The sequence below is a fragment of the Alternaria conjuncta genome (assembly GCF_024043145.1).
Source record: "Alternaria conjuncta strain BMP 0040 chromosome Unknown scaffold_7, whole genome shotgun sequence".
In the NCBI taxonomy this organism is placed as follows: Eukaryota; Fungi; Ascomycota; class Dothideomycetes; order Pleosporales; family Pleosporaceae; genus Alternaria; species Alternaria conjuncta.
In genome coordinates, this window is record NW_026250096.1 from 1,096,955 (window position 1) to 1,120,100 (window position 23,146).

Below are 23,146 nucleotides of genomic sequence, written 5' to 3' on the forward strand. Positions count from 1 at the left end.
AACAAGTTGCAGCTGGACTGACCAGTGAAAGTTAGTCGAGCCAGATATTTGGAACGAGGGATCATGCCATTGCCGCGAAAGAGGGTCCCGCAGACACAGACGTTGGTTTCGGGCTCCGTGGAGCAGTTGTTCTAATCATTGTGACGTCCGCGGAGCGTCAACAGGACAGGTCGGCAGCCGAGTTGGTCTGGATCGGCATGCTGGACTGGAAATCGGCCCGCGTCTACACACTTTCTTCATTTTGCTCTCATCTTGATTACATGGTTACATCAACTGGCGTAAGGCTACTATTTTGCTTCACTTTTGACTGTGTGTGCTTGAACCGCTGTCCCGAACTCCTGCATCGCTGCAGGCTTCCAGATTTTGCAGCTGATTCCACCCAAAGGCATCAAAGGAATGTTGAGGAAGACTCGCTTCGGTACCTGGGTTCACACACCACTCTAATGTGTCGGGTTCGCATGAGTTGACCTTCTCGACGCTGTAACCGACGTACCTAGGCCCTCTACAAGCGCTTGTAATACTCGACAAGTAAAAGAAAGACTTTCAGAGCACCTGGTAGCAGTATTCTTGTGCCACTAGCGTAGACAGAAAGGAGAACCCGTCGTACTTCTTGATTTGCTGAGCACTGGACCCGTAACTTGCGTGTCGGTGGCATGTATCTCGTAAATCGCGAGGCCCAATCATCATCCTCGTTTCGAGTAACGTGCAACACAAATTTCGTATTTCTTTCAGCTAACATGTAGTTCATGGCAAACGCTTCTAAGGTTGCTGCTTCAGCTAGCCCATCGTAGTGTCACAAAGGCAGGAACGAGCCAATCAGGGCCATGTCTACCCTTGTCGATCTCCCGTTCCAGTGCAACGACTCCATCTCTATCATCACGTCCACCATCAGACCTCAGCTTGGCATTCATCGACTTGCCTCTATACTGCACTAAAACTTCTGTGCACACACTTCTAGGCAGTTCTAGACCGTCGCTGTGCATCCCGAGGTCTGAATTTGGCGTGTCAGACCAGTCACACGGATCACATCCGCCACCAATCTTCCTTGCAAGAAGCCTGTGGCTTCCCGAAATCTGTACGTAAAAAGGCGCCGTGACTGGGGTGTAACAATACTAACTACTGTGTTGGTAGCCGGGTCACCTACTCGCTGTCCTACACTGGCTCTTGCATGGCAGCGGTCTAGACCTTCGACGCACCTGTTCTGTCAGCCACCAAGCAGCTATAGCGATCCCGCTTCGATTACCTGTTGTAGCTCATTGCATATTTCCAAGAGTTCCGCTCCGCTACTTGAATCGCCACGATGACTGAGCCCGTCGAAGTCAGAGATTCCGCTCAGTCCAAGCCAGTGCATCCGACGCCTGATAACACTACTATCTCTCCTACATCAGGACCAGCTCGCAAATATCTGACCTTGGGGCCTTTGAAGAAACTCGATCTGCCTCATCATCCGTCGTATGATAATGTTAGTTCTGATCATCATGTCACTCTAGCCCAGTTCCTCGACGATATTCTCAACGAGGTACAAGGAATCAACTTTGACGAAGGGTTTGAGAAGCGTGGGACCTGGAGCCCCGACAATGGACATGTGATGATGCCGCCACTGAATGCTACAGGGAACAGCGATATGGTTACAGTCCCAGTCTCGGTCGAGAAGCGTATCAAAGACTTGAACCAAGCCAGTTGGATGGCTAGAACCTCTACCCACAGCAACGCTCATGTCAGATTCTCTGAGTTGGGCGATCTTTTGGCGAAAGATCACAGCCGCAACGAAGCTGCATATACCCCGAGTGTTTTCGATGCTGTCGAGCTATTAAGGTGGGATCCTGAAGAAGCGTTGAGAGCAGTGAGTCACCACGAGGGGATTCATAGTGTGGAAATGTTTAGTGAGCGCCCTCTTGTGCAAGTTACATGACAGTGTGCACCGTTGCTGACACATTTCAGTATCCCAAATGTTCCATATGATGCCCAAGGTAGCCGGGCTGAGTCTACTACAAGATCGTGTGTTTCATGCATTAATAGTTACGATGAACACTCACAAAGCAGAGAGTCTCTCTGACCTCGCTTCGTCTTTTACTGTTCAGCTTCCAATTGATTATGCATCATTTGGCGATGTCAAGATCATGCAAGAGAGAAGTCGGATGGAAACGAAAGGATCTTCGCAACTCTACCGGTTTCCGTCGGACACAGGGTCAGGCGCAACACCTGACGCGAACCAGAAGCAGCGACAGGGGAAGAAGCTGACAGAAGGAACCTACGTCTCGTTGGAGAGGCTGATTGGCGCATCGAAGACACGTGTCGATGGGGATGCTGCGCAGCAAGCAGAGTCGCCCGATAACGACCATCATCGTTGGGATATGGTAAGTTTCATATTCCGCATTCAAGTTTAATGTTGTTGACATGGCGCAGATGACGTTGAGTACGGCGGGGGGCATGACGAAAAAGGCACCGAAGGGCATCCAGCAGAAGGAAACGTTGGAGGCGATCGCAATGGATGTGGAGTATGTTCTATCGTATATCGCGGATCAAAGACGGAAGAGCAGGACTTGAATGGTGATGATGACTGTGAAGGAACCATGTCACATGAGGCAAGGCGAAGCCCGGGCGGGGACGAACCGCGGCGTGCAGATCATCGCGTGGCTGTGACACCATTCCACTTTCTGCACACTTGGACTTCAGCTTTCAGCCTTACGCTGGGGAGACGAGGCCCAGTTTGATGTATCTCAGTATCGCCTTTTTGTACTTAATACCTTCATCAATGTCATCCGATACACCGCAATTGCCTCCGTGATCGCATTCCAGCGCGTGCCGTCCATGTGCATGTCACACTCGTGGAGAGCCTATTAATACACACAGGCACTTCAGCTGGCATCTCGAGCCCACACTCCCAACGAACACGATCCGCCGTCTCCTGCGACACACATGTTGGCTGGTAACGCGACAAGAAACCACAAGATGCAGAACTACGGGCAAGCACCAGGATACCAGCGGCCAGGCAGCACGACGGGCTTCACAGGACAGCAGGGCGCCCCTCCACCAGTCCCGCCACCGCCGCCTGGATATGGAGGTATGTTGATGCACGATAGCACACAGTTCCAAAGTCAGGCACTGACACGATGGCACAGCTTCCCAGGGATACCAAACGTCCGCTCCCCCTGCCCACGGTCAATGGGCTGCGCCCACGCCGACACACACGTCGAATCCATGGAATCAATCGCAACAGCAGGTAGCCGCAGGATATAATCCGGGCACGTATGGCACCATGCCGGGGGCGCAGCATCAATCATATCCTCCTCAGCAACAAGAGCAACCTCCCCCACCTCCACCCAAACCCTACGGCTTCGCAGCGGCGGTCCAACGGCACGAACAACAACAGCAGCAGAACTGGCCACAACAATCGCAACCAGGCACCGGCTTTGCGCCTCATACGCAGCAGGGAGGATATCCGGTGCAAGCAACACCACAGCCATATCATCACGCAGCTCCTCCCCCGCCTTCAACTACACCGGGTGGGACGTACTTCCAGTCTTCGCAGGGAGGTAGACCCAGCTCTATTTATGGGACAGGTCAAGTTAGCTCATACCCACCAGGAGGACCTCAGCAACCCACTGCAATCAGCAATCAGAGCGAGCAGCAGCCGGCATACGCACAACAGGGTACACAAGTGTACTCGTCTTCGAACACAAACCTAGCAGCCGGCGCATACATTTCTCCCCCACCAGAAGCTCCTTCGTGGCAGCAGGCACAGCATGCGCCACATCAAGGCGGCATGGTCAACTACACGCATGCTACACCACATACAGACACAAACACATATGCACAAGGACATCATGGTCTACAGCAGCAGCAACCGCCGCCTCTACCTCCACGGCATGGCCAACAGGTTGTTCCTCTACAAAACCATCACCAATCTCAGTTTGGTCATTCCACGCCCGTCCAATACAATGCGCAATCGCAGATACCCAACCAGTACCAGCAGCCGTCGGGTCAATTCCCACAACCGCATCAGCATCAATATCAGCAACCTTCGGTTGGGCATCCTTCATATTCCCAAGCGCCGTCGCAACAACCACCCACACAGACAATATGTGAACAGTCTCTGTACGACCAACAAGGGCAGCCTTCTCAACAACATCCTCGCCCTCAGGACTCATGGCAGTCCGGATCTCCAGCCCCAGAGCCTAACTATCAATACAATAGACCGCAGGCATACGAGACTCAGCTACCACCCTCGCAAACAGGGTACCAAGCGCAAGAACCAGCTCCACCGCAGCAGTATCCCCAGATCTCGAACCAGGAGGGCCAAGAAACAAAGCCACACAATCGAATCGATACTGCTGGGTCGAACTTCTACCATCAACCAAGCCCGCAGAGTCAGCCTGTGTCTCCGATATCGAATCGTCCTAGTGTGAGCTCTGCCTCTGGCTACCATCCTATCTCTGGGCGCACCGACTCGGTGAGTTCGATAGCTTTGGCCAACCTCTACGCACAGCGCGCAGACAATAAGACATCTTCACCAAAACCGTCCGAGCCGAGACTACCCGCGTCACCTCCACCCAGAGATGACAAGTCCAAGTTTAGTGTTCTGGCTGCCGGTGCACCTTCTGATTGGGAACACCTAGGTGGCAGTGAGGAGATTGACGATGAAGAGCTCTTTGGTGCAAAGAAAGAAGATGTGAAAAGCGACAGTACTCAACCGGAAAGCATTGAGCTGCCCGCTCACGTTCCGCCTCCCCCATCGACGCATGGGTTCCCCAGTCCTGCTGTGCGTCCTGCACACGTGAGTTCGAGCGAATGGGATGAAGGCTTTACACCTACACCGCCGTCTGTGACAACAGGACTTGCTGGACGTCAAGATTCCCAGTCATCAGATCAAGGGTTCATCGTCGGAGATGCAATTGTCGCGCCCTTACGTACTACTCCCAAACCCATACAGGGCACGAGACCCCCTCATCAGCCTGCCGCGTTGATGACTGGGTCGGGCTCCGCAGAGGGTGGATGGGATACGTCGCAACACACACCTACCCAACCGAAGCATCTTTTTGGGTCACAAACCAGTAATGAATCCACCGGCGTGGTGTCCTCCAGCTACGACTATGCTATACAACTGAAAGAGAAGGACGACCTTATCAACCAATTACGCGCAGATATGGAACGGGAGAAGAAGGAGAAGGATGAAGTTCTCCAACAGTTACACACAGATACAGAACGGGAAAAGGCCGTACTACAAGCAAAGATCGATGAATTTGAAGCTAGTAGCCAGAAAGTCGTGTCTGAGTACGAAGCTAAGAAGGCTCACAGCACGAGCGAGATGGAAGTGTTACGTGCACAGATTGAGACTATGAGAATCACCACAGACCAAGCCAGTGTCAACTATGACGCTATGGTGAAGGAGAAGAACACGGCGATTGACATTTTGAAAGAAGATGTGGAAGGGAAGGAGCACAATATTGAAGAGCGTGATAGTTCTGTCGCTGAACTAAAGCGCCAACTTGAAGCCGAAAAGGCGAAAGAGCCGCCGAAACCCACAGCTGCTGATCTGGTACCGGACCTTGATCCGTGGTATATTGGCTCGTTAGAGCGATACATAGCCATGCTTCGAAGTGAGGCCGCGGAACCGCAAGTCGAGGAGAAGGTCAAGACTTTCAAGGCGTTCATGAAAGTCGAGTCTGCCATGCGGGCCATCGTCTCCCTTGATACCTCAACACAAACAGTTCCAGTGGACCCAGAGGTATCACACGAACAGGAGCAAGCTGCTCGCTCTCGTGCAACCTCGAACATATCCACCAAGAGACAAGATCTGAACATCCAGGTACCGCAGGAGTCGGAATTTGACGACTTCGAATATAGTCCTGGCGGTCGACCTATCTTGGCGCGGCAGACTACGATTCCGCCTACTGAAAACTACCAGGGTGTTCCAAGAGCGCCTCCTTCGGTGCAATCAACAACAATTCTAACTCCGACAAGCTCCATTGATGATGATACGAACAAGACGCCAGTGCAATCTCCACCTGAAGAGCAGGTGCAACACCAATACAAGGCATATGTCCCACCTGCTAGCATATCGGCTGACCCTGCTCCATTGAGACACAGACCAACAATGTCCTTCTCCAATACGCCAGGAGTAACCTCACCGTCAGGCCGTAGCAACAGTAAGGGGCACGATGAGATATTCTTTGGAGCTCATCAACCGACTGCTCAGACGCTTGCGTCCCGGCCTTCCAGTAGCGAAGCAGATGTCGCTTTGCCAGCACCATTGAAGCTGACACCGCGCCGCCCGATCTCAACTGCACCAACGAAGGAAGATCCGAACAGAGTGCTGAAGGAACTAGTATCTAAGAAGGTGCATTCCGGCCTTCCAAATCACCGGATTCAGGATACGAGGGCTAGGCTCGTTGACATAGGATCCAAAGCTAGCGCCGCCGAAGAAATTACGAAGACATGGGAGAAATCTGCATCTCTGAGTCGCCGCAAGAAGGACGACGCCCGCCGCAAGCGTCAAGAAGAGAACGAGGAGCACAACGATGATCTATTCAACAACAACGAGATCTCATACGCGGAAATGAATCAGCTCGAGGAAGAGTTCAAGCAGAAGGAGGGAGAGCTCAAAGCGCAAGAGGACCAAGACGAGTATCGTGACTATGTGGAGACCGTATTCGACCCCATCTTCACCGGGCTACATGGCGAGATTAAAGCATTGATGGACTTGCACGTCGAAGCTAAGCGCCTACTACCATCTTCCGTCGCTGGACTCCAGAGCATGGAGGGAACCGATACTCCAAGCACAAAAGACTGTTTCAAGCTCCTGAAAGACATCCACGAGCAAGTGGAAAAGAGACACGACGATGTCGTACAACTCGTTGCCGAACGCGACAGACGCTACAAGAAGACGGAGACGCAACCTCTGTACGCCGCTGGCAACATCAGCCAGATGAAAACCGTGGAGAAACACTACGACAACGCTGAGAGGCAAGCCACATTCAAAGCCAAGCGCGAGAAGGCGGAGCGTGTAGGCGAGCTTGTCCGCCTTGTCGAGGACATGATTGTCAATGCAGTCAGCACTGAGCAAAAAGAAATTGACCACATCGTTGCAGCTATCAAGGACCTTGATGATGGCAGCGGTGATCCAGCGGTCCTCGACGATGCACGTACCGCTCTTACGGCTCTGAAGGAATCTTCTAAGGCGCTCCTCTCCCTTTTCAACGCGCTGGAGATTGAATCCAACAACGCCGATATAGACGCGGAGATTGCGCAAGTGACAGCTGATGGTGCAGATTCAGCGCGCATACTCGGATTGGAGGCTGAGAAGAGGGAAGCAGAGAAGGACTTGGTAGAGGAGTTTCGGAGGAGGGTTAGTGTGCTGGATAGCGATGAGGCTGAAATCGGGGCGTTGGTGCAGGGGAAGATGGGAAAGAGTAGCGAGGACACGGAGAAGGAAAATCGATTACGGATGGCGCTGGAGGAAGCGAAGAGGCGGAATGGTCATGCTTGATGATGGTATAATCTTATGTATTTACGAAATGTGGCATTTCTCATGTCTATAATGTGTAGTTCATAGGTATCACAACGACCCCACTGTCAATTACAAATGATCCTACTTTTCATCTTCGCCAGGCGTCTATCCTTCCAGACCACTGTCCTTCCTCTCCCTCACTGGTCTCTTTGGCTTCTCTTCCACTTCCACTTCCACTTCTACCTTCTTCTCACCCTCATCCAAATGCGTCCTCCGGTCAATATCTAACCTCTTCTGAAAGTACTCCCCAACGCCAAACTCATCGTACCGTTTCCCCTCCTCTCTCAAATGCGGCACAACACTAACCTTCGCATCTTCATTCGGGCTAAAGAAGAACGGCATACTATACCTCTCTTCGCCCCCGATATTCCTCACTCTATGCACAGTACTCTGCCACGAGCCGCCCGTAACCAACTTGAGGAAATCCGCAATGTTGACAACAAACGTGTTGGGTTGGGGATGGACAGGAACCCAGATACCGTTCGCGTTCAGTACTTCGAGAGCTGGGTATGCGGTTTTGGATTGGCACACGAGCGTGAACCAGCAAAAGTCTGTGTGGGCACCGATTCCTACGTCGCTTTGACGCTCTTGGGGTGGGTAGTGGACGGCGCGGACGTTGGTCATGGGGTGTGTGGTTATGGTGTCGAAGTAGTCTTCGGGGAGGTCGAGAGCGAGGGCGAAGATGTGGAGCATACGTTTGCTGAACTCGAACATGGATTTGTAGTAGCGGTAGATGGCTGGGCGCCAGAAGAGGGCGGAAGGGTGGCTGGGCCATTGGTTGCGCGGGGTTTGTGGTGAGGGTGGGAGCGAGGAGATGAGGGAGAGTTGTTCTGAGTCGGTGAAGTCTTCGCCCATTAGGAAGCCTTCTTTTAGATCTAGATAATGGTGTTAGAGGGATGAGTCGTTGTGTGAGTGGAAGCAGTGAAGACGTTACCTCCTCGTGTACTTGGGTCGAGTTTGCCTTCCAAGAACGCTTCGTACCCCCTGAACTTTTCCGTCTTTTGGTTGTGAGTCTCCATTTTGACATCGGTTGGTAACGCGAAGTACTCCTTCAACGCATCGAATGTGTCTTCCAGTACATCATCGTCCACCCCGTGGTTCACTGCGTAGAAGAAGCCTATGTCTCGACATGCGGCGCCGACTTCTCTGGCTAGCTCTTTCCTGTCCTCCAAGTTGTCCGAGTATATGCGTCTAAAGTCGATTTTTGGCAGTTCGGTGAAAGTATCTTTAGCAGCGGTGCCCTTGAGAACTGGTCTTCGACCAGGAACACCACCATCATGGTAATGGACCCATGTATCCACGCGCGTCTCCGTCTCGATAGTAGTAGTCGACATACTGTGATAAAGGATGAACTATCTGCTGCTCAGATAGTCTTGAGGAGTGGAATCATATAAAGCAGCAAGAGATTGCGAATGCAGAAATGTATACAAAGCCGGTAATCCACTGCAGCGGGACGTACCGCAACCTTAATATGCAAGCCGACACTCATCCTACCATAAGCCGAATCACATCCAGCTGGGAAGAGAAACGTCGGCTAAGTTGAAGGCTGCACGAGGGCTCCTCCAGACCAATCGTGCCAGCCCACGTCGTACAACGAGGCGTAGTTGTCGTAAGCTGGACAAACCACATACCTGCGCATGAACGGTGTGGTGTCATCATGCCCAAGATTCCGAGGTTCACGCCCTCGGACAAGAGCGCATGCCGGGCAGGTCTATCGCCGCTCACCGGTTTACTTGCCTACGTATGGACAGTGTGAAGCGGAGCAAGATCCGGAGCTGGTATAGGACCGATGCTGTGCATACAAGGCGCTCGAGAGTGTGCGGAAGAGTACAGTAAGGCTGCTCTATGCGAACTGCCTCTCGTACTCTGGAGCACTGCGTCTGCCTACCTCTTGCGCAAGTCAAAGTACTGTTTCATAACCCCGTAGATGGCCTCTCTTCTCGACAGTCTCGCATGTCAGCTGGACGTTTGCTGAATTCTCTACGTCACCCCTTACATCCCCCACCAAAAGCATGCATCCCAATGAGGCATTATCTGCAGCCACAGTGTAGCGGTCGGACGACCCTCCATAACGGCGGCAGGACTATACCAGGTGATGGAGGAGCGGCGGACTGCGTTGATAGCGTACCGAACCATCGGATACCGGAGTTGAGCGCGACTGGAATGGGTTGTTAGTTCACCACGTTGATAGAGGGCGGCTCGTATGTGGTGGTGTGCTCGTCAGAATCGGCAGTTGGAAGTGACGCATTCGCTCGGAACACCTTTCCTGGGACTTGCATGGCGATACTGCAGTGCAAGACTTCGAGAAGGTGCATTCAGACCATGCGCATGACGCTGTCTTGATGGAACAGTAGAAGGATGAGTGCCCCGCTGTGGGTGGTTGTCCCGGGTTGCAAATCCCCCGCGCATGACGCTTGCCTCTTGCCGAAGACCCTTTAAGGGCGGAATACCAGCATCGTCCTATCAAAGCATTTCGCGAGGTCTAAAATAACTGACTGCCGATGGTGCTAACGAGAGGAGAAAAGCAAGTATTAGTGCGCAAATCGTATGTAAGCGGTGAAGGGACTGTATGAATGTTGGGATCGGCCATGTGATGATGTAATACTTGGGCACTCTCAGGCCGTTAGAAGACGCCTGCGTAGTATGCATGGACGCCCAATCAACACACTATCGTGATGAGAAAGCACGCTATCTCGAAAGAATGGCATGGCAGCCGCATCGAAAAGCTGATTAGCCAAGCATGGCAGTCAGTAGGATGATCAAGCAATTGAATACCATTATGCCAGTTAGGTTAGACAAAGTTGAAAATCATAGAAAGATACACCAACTCCTCCGCCCACAGACCAAAAGCCTTGCAATTCCGGGGATATCATGAACCGTAAAAGAGAAACCAAAAGCCTCATCGACTACTCCAGGTAGGCAGCGCATCATACACGGCGACAATGTACCATGATGTCGTTGACGGCTGAACAGGTCAGACTTATTTCTTGCCCAACTTGTTCAACAAATCCTTGCCCTTGCCGAGCAGGCCCTTGCCGTTGTCCTCGCGCTTCTCGTCCTCGCTCTTGCGCTTAGCCTCGGCGCTCTTTCGCTGCGCGGGTTGTCCATCACCGATAATGTTGGCGGCACCTCCACGACCGTAGTGCTTGGGGCCTTGTGGCTCTGGGTGCGGCTTGCTTTCGACGTCTTGGGCAGCGCGCGCAAGGTCAGGACGCTCGGGGTCGTTGCGCGCCATGTTTCCAGTTCCACCTCGGCCCGTGGTGTAGGTGTTGGACTTGAGGGTCGGGGTGACGAGATCTTCTGGCTTGGGGTAGTTGGTAGGGTCGTCTTTTGCGATGTTGCCTGCAAACGTCAGTGGTCGCTCGGACGCAGAAGCTGGTGAACAATCGCAGGCACTCCAAGGGCTGCTTTGGCTATGCGACAAGGGGTGGCAGTGTTTGCGCGCTGGTGTGCGCTGCAAAGACATACAGACCCAGCCGTTCCACTGCAAGCGTCGCGGAGTCGCGCTTCACGTCTGGAGGAAAGTATAGGTAGGCTTACCAGCACCGCCGCGCCCGTGCGACGCAACACGCTGGTACTCGTTCGGTCGAGTGGTCATCCTGGGCGAATTGTTGTTGAAATGAGCTTTGGGAGCACGATTGATAGCAGGCTGCTATTGTAGGAGTGTGCTCGCTGGCGCAAACCGTGGAGTCGCGGCGGTTACTTGGGTACAAAGCGTCAAGGTGAGAGGGATTGAACAAGGCGCAAGTGATGACGCGATGGCAGTCACAACACTTCTTATATTGACCGTGCTCTTGGCTCTTCCGTGAGCAGCAAGCCAGGCGCAGGGACAAGACTTTCAAGGACTGTGCTCCGTTTTGCGCGCCAGGAGGAATCGTGGTCGCTGAAGACCTTGATGACAAGCACCAGTCGCCTGCTCGCGCCTGGGCACGACGCGCCGGTGGTGCTCATTCTGGTTGACTAGGCGGCACGTTGCTTTCTGAGCCGTGAAAATCTCCATGCTGTGCGCGTGCGTGACTCTGTTTTTGGGTTTCTGTGACTAACGTCTAGTTGCTGCTGCGGGGTCCATAAGCCGAGCACTATGGGCGGGAGAACGTCATGCTCGAGTCGAAAGACGAGATCTGGGAGTCGGTAGCGAGGTCATCAGGTATTTTGAGAATGTACAAAAAGCTGCCTGGAGGTTTGCTTACGACGCAAAGGCGCGCATATATGATACACGCACCCACGGGGAGCAGAAGCAAGCATGTAGGCGCGTCCACGCGGTACAGTAATCTCATTATCTATGCCAAGGCTTGGGCAAGGCAGCGTGGGGTAGATACAGATACGCGAGCGAACACCCAGTTCAACAATCCCATCAACCTTAACTTTCCTTCCTCACAGCCCAATTTCAGTGCAGAAAGTCTTTTCGAACTTGAAGTTGTTTGATTGTCATAGCCACGGAGTGTGGCTACTCATTATCTACTCTATGATACATGTCGTATGGAAGCGAATCCAATAATGCATCGACGCAATGCCCATCTATCTCGCCTGGAAGGCGCCAAACGAAAACCCGGCTATGAAGTAGCCCTGCTTTCTATGAAAACGCCGTCTATATCCCCAGAAAGCAACCGTTGCCATGTCCGTTGCACAGTCTCTTATTGTACAGTAAAAGAAGACCCCAAACGCCCAAGATGCAATTGGTGTTACAGAATAATGTCGAAGTCGAAGTAGGAAATGGTGTACCGGAAGGACGATGCGATGTTGCTGCTAGTTCAGGGCCAAAGCCGCGAATAGCATGTGTAGGAGTCGTTGGTGTTGTAGTTGTTTATATCGATCCGTGTTTGTTTGGGAGTGATGATGGAGATATGAAGTCGGTCTGTTGAGCTGAATGAAGGACTGTAAATATGATCTAGGCCACGTTAGTCTGGGCATGGGCAGAGTGAAGATGATTGAACCTACCGAAGTCGTTCTCAAGCTCATTACCCGCCATCGCGAGGTTGGGGCTCTGTTCCTGCCATGGAAAGCAACATTGATGATGATAGTCTTGCGCCTGGGTTTGGTGCTCCGCCGTCTCGAGGTTGAGGGTCGGCGTAGGAGGGGTTGTTGTTTTGCTCAAGAAGGCCCATGGTGGTGTGGTAGTTGTATATGGATTTGAGTTGGGGTTGGGGCTGAGATGGCTTGCTGATAGGCGTGGCTAAAGGTTGCGGGCTGTGGTTCGTGTAAGGTATGCAGGCAGAGTCAAGGTTGAGATGTGGTTGATGAGGTTTTAAGCCTTTGGAGGCGTTTGTATTGTCTATAAATCTATCCTGAGGCCTGTCGTAGTGTCTCAATGCCCGCCAGGAACAGGCAATGACTGCCTTCTTTCAGGCTGTGACGCAGCGAGAGTTGAGATTAATCCGCTCCGGTGATTCAATTGCTTGTCAAAAGAACCATGACTGCGCCACTGGAGAGGAAATTGAAAATGCTCATTGGGTGTGACCTGAGATACAAGGCGATTTCCAGGCTGCCTTCCTTCTAGCGTGCTTCCAGAAGGCTAACAGCCCTGTCTACCTCGATGGTGACTCCTTTAGTCACCGCCGTTTAGCAGCAGAGCCACGGTGTTGAAGCCGAATGACGGGCCAGGGCCCAATCTCCAGGCAGAAAAGCGGCCAGTGGATACCGAAAATGGTGAACTGACGTTCGGTGCCTAGTAGGGCTGGGTGAAGTTTGTGGGCACATGGGTTGCACAGCCGCAGCCTTAGAGCCACACCGCGGCGGGGCGCACACAAGGCACCCACAGGCAACTTCGCGGTTTGGCCTCTTGGATAAGTAGCAGCCCCAGGTCCTCCAAGTCGCCTCGGTCGTGTCGTTGATGACTCCTGTGCCTGTACTGCTCACCGGAGCAAACACAGCCCGGAGCAGCATTCTCCCGATCGGTCGTTGCTGTGGTGCTGCGCCTCGTGAATCGATCTCAGCGATAGCGCGTCTCGGACCTAGCAGGGAGGACGGGGGCCAGGGGAGCGACAGCAGGATCGCGAGACAAAAGCGACGCGGTTGCACTGCAACATGCTGAGCAGCTTTTTTCCATGGCAATAAGGAATGCGAAATCGGTTTTCGAAACAGAACGTATGGTGCGCCAGCCGAGATGCAGGAGATGGGTGGTGGTTGATTGGTGGTGAAGGCGCAGCCTTTCTTTCATTTGTCGGCCTGGGTAAGCGGCTTTCCTGATGTGGCTGTTAGCGATGGAACTCCAGGACCATTCTTTTGGGAAACACTTACGGCCACCATCACCAGGCTGACCATTGCCGGGGTTCTTGGGTTTGTACATCGCGGAGACCATATTGTCGGATTTGGCTGTGATAATGTTGTACGGGCGGTGTTCAGATTGGTGCAGGTGTGCTTAAGAGTGGGTAGAGGTGAGACTTTGTGTGAGACTTTAAAGATTCGCAAACGTTGTTTTGTATGGTAGCGGTGCAACAGGAGTGTCAGTACTTGTGACAGTGGACCGATAGCTGGGACATATATATTTAACTTCTGAAGTCATGGTCCTCCAGTAACTCATGATACTGACGTCTACCTTGGCCGTGTCCTCCATGATCCACGGGGCAACGGACGGGCCATCAGAGGGCACCCAGTACGTGGCCCTTCGGTGCGTATGGCAGGCACAGCCAACTGGAAGTGAAGCAATCGCACATTGCTTCTCTGGGATGACTCTTGGACGGCGTCTGAAAGGGGATGGAACAGGACAAAGCTGTCACCCCCACAATTCAGTGTGAAACAGCCAATCGTGGATCCGCCTCGCTGACCCGGTGTCTCAAAGAATCGTCGACAAGCCTGGCATCCGTGCCTGAATAACATAAGCTGTCGCGCCTATGTGAGGAAGGTCCTGGGGGACTAGAAGCTGCGGAAGCCGAACCCATTCGCTGCTTCACTCTCGCCATCCCTGCCCATCGAGGCCCGAGACCCAGCAGCACCCCTTCACAACCTTTCATAAGGTGTTTCTAGATGCCTTCTAGGTGCTTCGCCGAACAGCCGTTATGCCGTCATAGGACAGCGCGTCACCGCGTCTCAGGCCACGCGCGGTCCACCAGAGCCGCATGCGCTGGCGACACAAGATCACGAGGTTCCCGGATGCTGCTCCCAGACACGCTGTCACGTTCAAACGAGCCACGCCGCCAGTGCGCGCTAGGTCTGGATCGGTCGGCCCGCTCTCGGAGACGCAGGTACAGGCCTGGAGGGTGCGCCTACTGACGTCTCGAGAGCCTTCGTCAGCCAGAGAGACGGCCAGCCAGGGCTCCGTTTCATCCCTTTTGCGGATGACACCTGGGCAGAGAGCTGGACCTGTGGCCGTGGACAAGACTGGGAAGTTTACGCGTTCCCAGTGGCCACGCCCTCCTTCGGTGCCCGGCTGCGCCCCAGCGCCCTTTACCAATCATCGACACATTGGAAAACCGCGCAGTTGCTGCGACAACATGTCGGGGAAAGCCCTACAGGTCGCCCTGCAGTGCCCCTCAGAGGAGGACTCTATAGTAGCCTTTTGCCTGCTGAAGGACGCTTTGCCTTTGCACCAAAGCAACACGAACAGAGCCTCCAAGGTCCTCCTGAGATCGCCACTCAGCATGCGCTGCACAGCCAGAGGACACAAAGTCTGAGTCGAGCACGAAGGACTACGGAAGTCCTCTGGTCCCAGGGGCTATAACCTTTCGGGTACCACGCGCGCCTCATCTTACAATAGCAACCAGATCTGAGACGATCTCAACTGTGAAAACCTTGGCTGGCGAGACTTTGAGTTGGTTTGGGTAATTCCAGACGCGCCGCTTGGCTGTAACTCGTGATTTGGGTTGCGCTTGCCGATGCACGTGTTGGACGTTAGCCAGACTGAAGTCTATCCTCAGAGACACTCATCTCGCGGAGGAGGGTTAACCACCCTCTATGCGCGCATCTGCGATCGATGCACAGCGACGCGCGTGTGCCGTCATGAAATGTCCGAGTTGAGAATGCCATGGTCTGCACAGTGCATTGGGCTCGCCCCAGAAGAAGCTTCATCTCTACGGCTTTACTTGCTAGTCAGTGCATCGCCATAGGGTTATGCATCCTCAGGTACAACTGTGGCGGTCGCGCATCGGTGCCTGGTTACTTTCACACTTTGCGCGTGTTGATCTGGTCGCGTGCTTGCCCAACACAATGCCTTGGAGCGTAATGGCCATCAACACCAGTGTTGCAGTACCCAGAGGACAGGTTGGCAGTGAATGTAGTCGACGCAGCCTTGCTTGCGTCATGTGTAGATTCTAGTTGCCGGGCGATCAATCTTGCGCCATGTTGGATCTACGAGACCCTGCCGCCAGCCGCCAGCGGTCACTGCTCCACCCTGCCAAAAGCTCCCCGCAGCCACCACGCGCGAAGCATCGCTGGACCCCGATAATGGGAAAACACACGCACTCGCATACAACCACCACAGTCTCTACCGTGATATCTGAACCATGGCGACCAAGTCCAACTTTAAGCGGGCGGTGCCCCCGACACAGCCGTCGGTCCTCGCATCGCTGAGGACCACGCAATTGGTGCACGATTCGAAAGCTGTGTTGCCAGCCGGTAGGGAGACAGTACCATACCAAGTCCGCCGTCTGACGAAACAACGTAGAGCTCATCAATGCCATCCTCGACTACCTTCCCGTCGCCGACATGTTCAGCTTCGCGCGCACCTCGAGACGCATGCGCGAGATGGTATACGACGACACCAGGTGGATTCAAAGACTTCGGAGCATGGGCTGCTGGAATGAAGCCGAGGCCAAACAACGGTTTGAGGAATCCATGCGGGAAAAGCTCGAGGCACAAAAAGCGGAGGAGGCCCGGAGGTCTGGTGTGGCACTCCATGGCAGCACCAACGGGATGCCTCTGGGGGACGACGTACCTGGCAAGACAAGCATGACACTGTTCGATGCCACCATAGAGGAAGATATGCTGCGGAAGTCTCAGGAACACCGAAGTAGACCTCGCGCTACCACGCTGGACAAGGGCTTCAATGACATGACATTGTCACCTTCCGGGACGTTGGCACAGAGCTCGTACGCGGTGGATCCGCAGGCAGCTGTCAAGGTCCTTGCGAATGTACGCTCGATTCGAGGCATGGCGCGGCAAGAGTACGGCAAAGTCTACGGGGCGCTGGCCCCGTTCTACTACGACTTGGAGAGGTCAAGAAGTCATACAGACCCTATTCTGTTTCGGACCTACCGCGATCCCGAGCAACAGGCTCAGATGCTGGCGCAGCTCAAGATATTTGCAAAAAGCGATTATGCGCAAGGTTGGAGCCAGCGCGAGGAGAAACTAGACACGATGACTGGCATCTTCGAGAATGCTGTACTCCGAGAGTTTGAGCAAGGCTATGCAGACAAAGACTTTGACGGACGTATGAAGAGATTTGCTACCGTCCTCGTGGCTCTAAACGGCGGCGCGGCATGTTTGGACTCTTTTATTCACAACCACCCTTTGATGTTGGAGAAAGAGAAGCTCGGTGACCCTGCAGATTGCCTACGCAACGAAGTGCTGACACTGGAACCATCCCATGAGTTTTTCAGAGGACTGGCAAGTGCGCTCAACGAAGAAGCAGACATTATCGATCGTGTCTTTCCCCCCACTGTCGACGTGCTACAAACCTTCTTTGAGCGCGTTGCGGATGACGTCATCGCCGAATATCTCACGACTTTGTTCGACGAGGCTCACGATATTAGCATCGAAGCATATCTGAAAGCAGTTGCGGGACTGTATGAGCAAGCGCTGCAACTTGCAGTCTCGTTACATCCTACCAATGCATCGAAGCCCGATTTCCGCGACGAAGCCATGCGCATCGTGTCTCGTTGCTTTGAGCAACACATCGACCTTTACCTACAAGAGGAATTAGATTACTTCAAGCGAAAGTCAGCTGCAGAGGTCGACCTGTGGGAGAAGCGTTTAATGGAAGAAGAGCAGAGCACCGAAACCTTATACATGGCCAATGTCAACAGGAAAGCTGTTAAACAAGACTTTCTATCATCCTTCAAGAAGGTGGTCATGATGCCTGTCAATGTACTCCCAACTATTGGGGGCTCTAGTGCTAGCAAGCCCAACGAAAGCGTAACTGGCATGAACGGCACTAATACTTTGGACCCTACCTCAAGACTCGGTACTCCTCTCTCTGGTGAACGGTCGCCTACACCGCGAATCGAAGCCCCAACCACTGAACTTGCCGCCAAGGCAGCAATCATGAACTCGCGTTTAGAGGGCATCCGATCGCTGTTTAGTATCGAAGTGGCGCTGAACCTGACACACATGGCCAAGTCCGGGTTGGAAAGAGCCGCGCGATTTGTTAGACTTGGTGGCCAATCTGGTGAAGAGGCGAAGGAACAATCTGAGCAGATCTTTATCAACCTAGTCCAGATTCTCGGCAACCGCCATATGAAGTTGGGTTTCGACAAGGCTGTCAGTCATTTGGCTGACTACAAGCCGCGAGAAGTCGCGGATCATAGCAAGGAGGGCGTTGCTCCACTGGTAGCATTTTTGGAACTGGTCAACGTTGGCGACTTGATCCAACAGATGGTTGAGGTGTTCTATCTCCAGGAGCTTGTGGCTGCCAATTTGACCGACCGTGACGATTTCCTCAGCCTTGCCGCAAAGGAGAAGAAGCGCTTTGAGGCTATGTTGGACGAACGTGTCGCTGCAGGTCTCAACAAGGGTATCGATGTGCTGATGGACGAAGTGGAGTATCTCTGCGGCACTACACAACACCCATCCGACTTCAATCCTCCCGTTGGGCCCAACGGGCAGGTGCAGATGTCCGACATTGGACCTAGCCAGACGGCAACGAAGATTGTGGAAGTTGTTTCGTCACACACAAACATGCTCATCGGCAGCACAGACAAGAACGTCCTGGACGTCTTCAACCAAGAAGTCGGTGTGCGCTTGTTCACTGCTCTCTGCAAGCACTTGAAACGTCAGAGAATCAGTGTGGATGGCGCCATCAAACTCATCAGGTATGACACATGATCCGTAGACCTATACATGAACTAATCCCAGCAGTGACATGAATGCATACAACGCGTACATCGTATCGCTGCGCAACAAGCCCCTTATGCAGTACTTCGCCGCGCTTCGCGAACTCTCTCAGATATATCTCATCGACGCAAAGGAAGCGAAAGAGATCGCTACCATCATTGCCGACACGGACAGATACCACGGCATATTCCGAGCAGAAGAGGTGTATGAGTTCGCGGAGAGAAGAGCGGATTGGTATCAAATTAAGAGTGCGGTGGAAAAGCAGATGTATGGAGTAGGCTGTCTGGTCATGTGAAGTTGTTGGCGGCTTCAACCATGGAAGTGGCGTCGACTCGAATGGTTCCAAGGTTGAAAGCGAGGCTGTTGGACCCCGACTAGTGGCATACATAGATTACCGCATTTGGCATGGAAACCAACAAATACGCAGCTTGCAGCTTGTGCAGGCGATGCGATGCATGACGGAAAACCTATGTCTCTGACAATTGCGCGCGTGCAAGCACTGTGAGGGCCAACAAGAGTGTCGGGATTGCTTTTCTTTGTCGGATCGAACTACTTAGATGGTCGTGGTTCCCAGCCTCCATCGGCGTACCTGAGCTAGACGGCGCCCGTGCATTCGACTTCACACCTCATCGCGCATACTGCAACGATCCATGAACCTTAGTTCTGTTCACCTGCCCCGTTCATCTCCACGGCACCACCCACGCTCCGCTGCACCTATTTTCTAAATTTGAGCCTCTTCCCACACGAGATTGCTGTCGCTTGCCCGTGACTGCACCCCACTACGGAACTACCCTTTTGAGGCGCCCGACCTACTTGGCTGCCCGGGCACCTTCGCTGGCCCTCTCTCACCCGTCTTGGAGTTTATTGCGCGACGACGCTTGCCGATCGCTACGTGAGAGCCTGGCGACATTCCCGCCCTACGCGACGCTCTCTACGTATCTTCTGCATCCATCCACATCTTAGGTCCCATTGGTGGTTCCGCGACCCTGGTACCAACCGCGGTTCTTTGCACGACATAGCCACCACGAACATCGCAGCTGCATCGGAGCTCCGCGATAATTTGTGGTTTGGAGACTGCTCCCCGCGGCGACCACCTCTCTACCTACAGCGTCTACCTTTGCAACTTCTTGCTGTCGAGACTTGAAATATCGCAGCCATGGCAGGTAAGTGCCCGCTTGCCGTCTGCTACGCGTATGTCTACATTCTAACGTGTCACAGCAGACCCTCTCCCCGCCGAAGTACAAGCTTCCTACTCGGTCATTATCGACGAGATCCTACGCGCCAGCGACATAAACACCATCAGCGCAAAGCGCATACGGAAGGGTTTACAAGAGAGAGTCGAGGATGACCTTTCCCTGCAGAAGGTTTGAAGCTCAATATGGCATGCAGCAGCATATACTGAGACTCGCAAATAGGACCAGATCACCACGCTCATTATGCAGCGGTTCGACAAGTTCAACAACGAGCAGAATGGCGGCTCCGAGGTTTCTGAACCTATACCCACAGTCGAGAACGGCGCAAAGGCCTCGAATGACGATACCTCCGACGTCTCCCACAACAAGCGATCGCCGCCCGATGACGAGTCAGCGCTGTCTGAGGTGGAAGATGTTGCGCCTCCTAAGAAGAAGGTCAAGAAGACCAAGGTCAAGGACGAGGATGACGATGCTGCATTCGCGGCGAGATTACAGGCTGAGGAGAATGCGCGCATGGGTAGGGCGACACGCGGCGGGAACACAAAGCGGAAAGTAGCTGCGCCGAAGAAGGCCAAGACCAAGAAGAAGAGCTCGACCAGGATCAAGGATGAAGACGACAGCGACATCGCATCAGGTAGTGGAGGCGAGAAGAAGAGCCCGAGCCGGAAAGGAGGTTTCCATGTAAGTCAACCTCATCTAGTCTACATCATCACCCCAAGCCAAAGCTAACCACACCCAGAAACCCATGGCTCTCTCCCCAGCCCTCTCCGAACTCCTCGGCGAAACCCAGCTCTCGCGCCCCCAGACCGTTAAGAAGATATGGGAGTACGTCAAGGAGCGCGAGCTACAAGACCCGGACGACAGGCGCCAGATCCGCTGCGACGACGCCATGCGTGCAGTCTTCAAACAAGACCGCGTCCACATGTTCACCATGAACAAGATTCTTAACCAGAATCTCTATGCCGTCGACGAGGTCGTTGACTGATCTGTCTGGTCCAGCAACTCATCATACTTTGAACTCCACGCTTTCCGACGCATGCATGTCAGGCAAGCGGAAGAGCAAGTAAATCTAATCTACACAACCACATACTGCATCCCACAAACCCCACATCCGTCCTCTTATCACGACAATATCACGAACATCCGTATCCATCCGCGACAGTCACCGACGCTCAGAGTCACCGGTCGTCATCGTTTTCCTTAGTCTCACTTGATTCTAGCAGCATGGCGCATTCATGGTGTTTTCCTCCTTCTTGGTTTCCAGAAGCGCGCATCTTGGCCCCCTCCCTTTGTGTAGGGACTGGGGTACATGGGGTCTTTTCTTCATACTATTGTCTTTGCGTAACCTTTTCCTTGAACCAAAAGAGAAACTGGATGGATGGGTTGGTTGGGGAAGGGAGGGCAGACTGGTTATATGCTTGATAAAGATAGGGGCAAATGGTTGGTGGGACTGGGGGAAGGGTCGCTTCCTCTGGTCGACGACGTTTGCTACATCTTAATGAAATGCTATTATCAAATGGATAGTCTGTTGTCGGTGATTTTACGTTGGTGGTATATGACTTGATGTGTAGTAGTGACAGTGAAACAGGTGGTGTTTAATACAAGTACAATCATGCTATGTATTATGCACAGTAAGCCACCGTGATAGCATGTAGACCCAAATAATCATTCGCGCATAAAAGCAAAAGGTATCCAATACCGGTACTCCGCAACCCATTAACAGTACAATGACGAACAGAGTGGCCATTCGCAGGCACTTTGATACACCACTTCCAAATACCTCATAACGGTCTAGAAACCTTCAGGGAGTTGAAGCTGGAAATTATCGTGGTCTTCATCGAGTGGATCTTCACCGTGTAGCTGAGTGTTGAAGCTGTTCATCCACGCATCATCGTCCTCGTCGTCGGAGCGTGACAGAAGCAACAACTCCATTTCACGCTCTACATCTTCAGCCGTGCGGCGGGGTTGCTCTTCCTCTGGAGGTGTGACAAGTGTGGCATTGGTGGAAGTTGAGCTGCAGCGGGACACTGGGCCACGACCGCGCGTGGTACCCGTGTTTGTGCTGGCACTGCGGATATGCGTCGAGGAGGCGGGTCGGGGGCCAGCGGAGAAAGGAGCGGGCTTGGTGACGTTGGAGAGAGGTTTGCGTGCAGCTGGGGCTGCGCGTCCGGCGCGGCCTTGGGCGTAGCCGATGGTGCTCTTGGAGGCTGCTGCAGCGGATGCTTGACGGGATGCTGTGAGCTCCGTGGGCGTCTTTGCTCCCTTCCTGCCGGCGACTAGTCCAGTGGGTACACGCGACTTCACAGCTGCAGTGGGAGCAGCGTAGCTTGGCTTGGACGGTGGAGAGAGTGCGGCGGCAGCAGATCTGGCTCGCATGGTCGATGGTCCGGTGGCCGCCTTTCTGAGGGCAGCAGGTGCCTTGGGAGCCTCCTTCTTGGGCTCCTTGATACCGTAGTACTCCTTCGTCTCCGCATCGTCCTTGGCCATCTGCGCCGCGAGTATCTTATCCATCTGCTCATCACGCTTCTTCCGACCCTGCTCTATCTCCTCCTCGAACTTGCGCTGCTCACGCGTCCTTCCGTCGTCCTCAATTGGGTTGTGGTAGGCCTGCCAAATACCGCGGACCATGTCCTGGTTACTGAGCTTGGGCATGGTCCAGTTCTTGGGTAGGTATTCTTCCATGTCATCTTCGAGCGGGACCTCCTTCGGGGGCATGTATTCGATCTCAGGCACGTCATCTTCAGACTCTTGCGCGACCTCCGGCTGGTGGACCTTGACTTTGGGGCGGCGCAGGCGAGGGCTGAGCTTCTGCGTCTTTGCGGAGGAGAGGGGCGCTGGGGTTCCAAAGGGCCTGGATTTCGCGTTGGTCGTCTTCATGCCCAGCGGCGCGCGCGTGCGCGGACCTAAACACGTCAGTTGTCGTCTTGCGCAGTCTGCCATGTCTTCTCTTACCGGCTGGCGTCACAAAGGCATTCTGGTCGATCTTGCCGCCCTTGTTGGTGGTGAAGAGCTCGTTTCCCTTGCCCTTGGTCTGCAGGACCGACTTTCCCGCTTTTCCCACGGCATTTTCGTCGTTGAGGGGGATCTTGAAAGGCGTCTTGGGGGCTTTGTTTCCGGGTGTTTTGGCGTTGAAGCCCTTGAGGCCGGCATTGAGCGACTTTCCCGCCGCACCCGCGTGCAGATGACGGACGGCGTTCTCCTGGTCGTTTGCTGCGAGAGTAGCCATTCTGGGGGTTACATTGAGCGAGTCGTGTGGCTATCGCTATCGGGTGTTGAGTGTTTACGGCCGGTTGCTAGGGCGGCAGCAAAGAGGGTCTGGGCTTCGCACAGGGTCCGGGCGGAGGTAGCGCCTGCCCGCATTATCAGCTTGCCCATCCGCTTGCAGGAGACAATTCTTACAACAAAGCACCACCGACCCGCCGCCTTACCACATCCCTACATAAGCTGCAGCTCTTTT

General features: G+C 53.6%; 7 protein-coding genes across 7 annotated transcripts; 4 read left to right on the forward strand and 3 right to left on the reverse strand.

Annotated features, from left to right (window-relative positions):
* Nucleotides 1-1,300: 1,300 nt before the first annotated feature.
* Nucleotides 1,301-2,547, forward strand: J4E85_005483 (uncharacterized protein; the record flags this gene model as incomplete). The annotated part of the gene is made up of 3 exons (XM_051469728.1): nt 1,301-1,843; nt 2,082-2,357; nt 2,407-2,547. 3 exons carry the CDS (start codon nt 1,301-1,303, stop codon nt 2,545-2,547), a joined length of 960 nt encoding a protein of 319 aa, XP_051326559.1.
* A 405-nt stretch (nt 2,548-2,952) lies between these two features.
* J4E85_005484 (uncharacterized protein) lies at nt 2,953-7,489 on the forward strand (the record flags this gene model as incomplete). Its single annotated transcript, XM_051469729.1, has 2 exons — nt 2,953-3,064; nt 3,123-7,489. 2 exons carry the CDS (start codon nt 2,953-2,955, stop codon nt 7,487-7,489), a joined length of 4,479 nt encoding a protein of 1,492 aa, XP_051326560.1.
* Nucleotides 7,490-7,615: 126 nt separating this feature from the next.
* On the reverse strand, nt 7,616-8,844 carry J4E85_005485 (uncharacterized protein; the record flags this gene model as incomplete). Its single annotated transcript, XM_051469730.1, has 2 exons — nt 7,616-8,385; nt 8,445-8,844. 2 exons carry the CDS (start codon nt 8,842-8,844, stop codon nt 7,616-7,618), a joined length of 1,170 nt encoding a protein of 389 aa, XP_051326561.1.
* Nucleotides 8,845-10,490: 1,646 nt separating this feature from the next.
* On the reverse strand, nt 10,491-11,108 carry J4E85_005486 (uncharacterized protein; the record flags this gene model as incomplete). The annotated part of the gene is made up of 2 exons (XM_051469731.1): nt 10,491-10,852; nt 11,051-11,108. 2 exons carry the CDS (start codon nt 11,106-11,108, stop codon nt 10,491-10,493), a joined length of 420 nt encoding a protein of 139 aa, XP_051326562.1.
* Nucleotides 11,109-15,948: 4,840 nt separating this feature from the next.
* On the forward strand, nt 15,949-18,791 carry J4E85_005487 (uncharacterized protein; the record flags this gene model as incomplete). The annotated part of the gene is made up of 3 exons (XM_051469732.1): nt 15,949-16,060; nt 16,110-18,474; nt 18,521-18,791. The coding sequence occupies 3 exons, from the start codon at nt 15,949-15,951 to the stop codon at nt 18,789-18,791; spliced, it is 2,748 nt and encodes a 915-aa protein (XP_051326563.1).
* An 861-nt stretch (nt 18,792-19,652) lies between these two features.
* J4E85_005488 (uncharacterized protein) lies at nt 19,653-20,674 on the forward strand (the record flags this gene model as incomplete). The annotated part of the gene is made up of 4 exons (XM_051469733.1): nt 19,653-19,659; nt 19,715-19,860; nt 19,912-20,370; nt 20,429-20,674. 4 exons carry the CDS (start codon nt 19,653-19,655, stop codon nt 20,672-20,674), a joined length of 858 nt encoding a protein of 285 aa, XP_051326564.1.
* Nucleotides 20,675-21,480: 806 nt separating this feature from the next.
* Nucleotides 21,481-22,915, reverse strand: J4E85_005489 (uncharacterized protein; the record flags this gene model as incomplete). Its single annotated transcript, XM_051469734.1, has 2 exons — nt 21,481-22,592; nt 22,642-22,915. 2 exons carry the CDS (start codon nt 22,913-22,915, stop codon nt 21,481-21,483), a joined length of 1,386 nt encoding a protein of 461 aa, XP_051326565.1.
* Between the last annotated feature and the right edge of the window lie 231 nt (nt 22,916-23,146).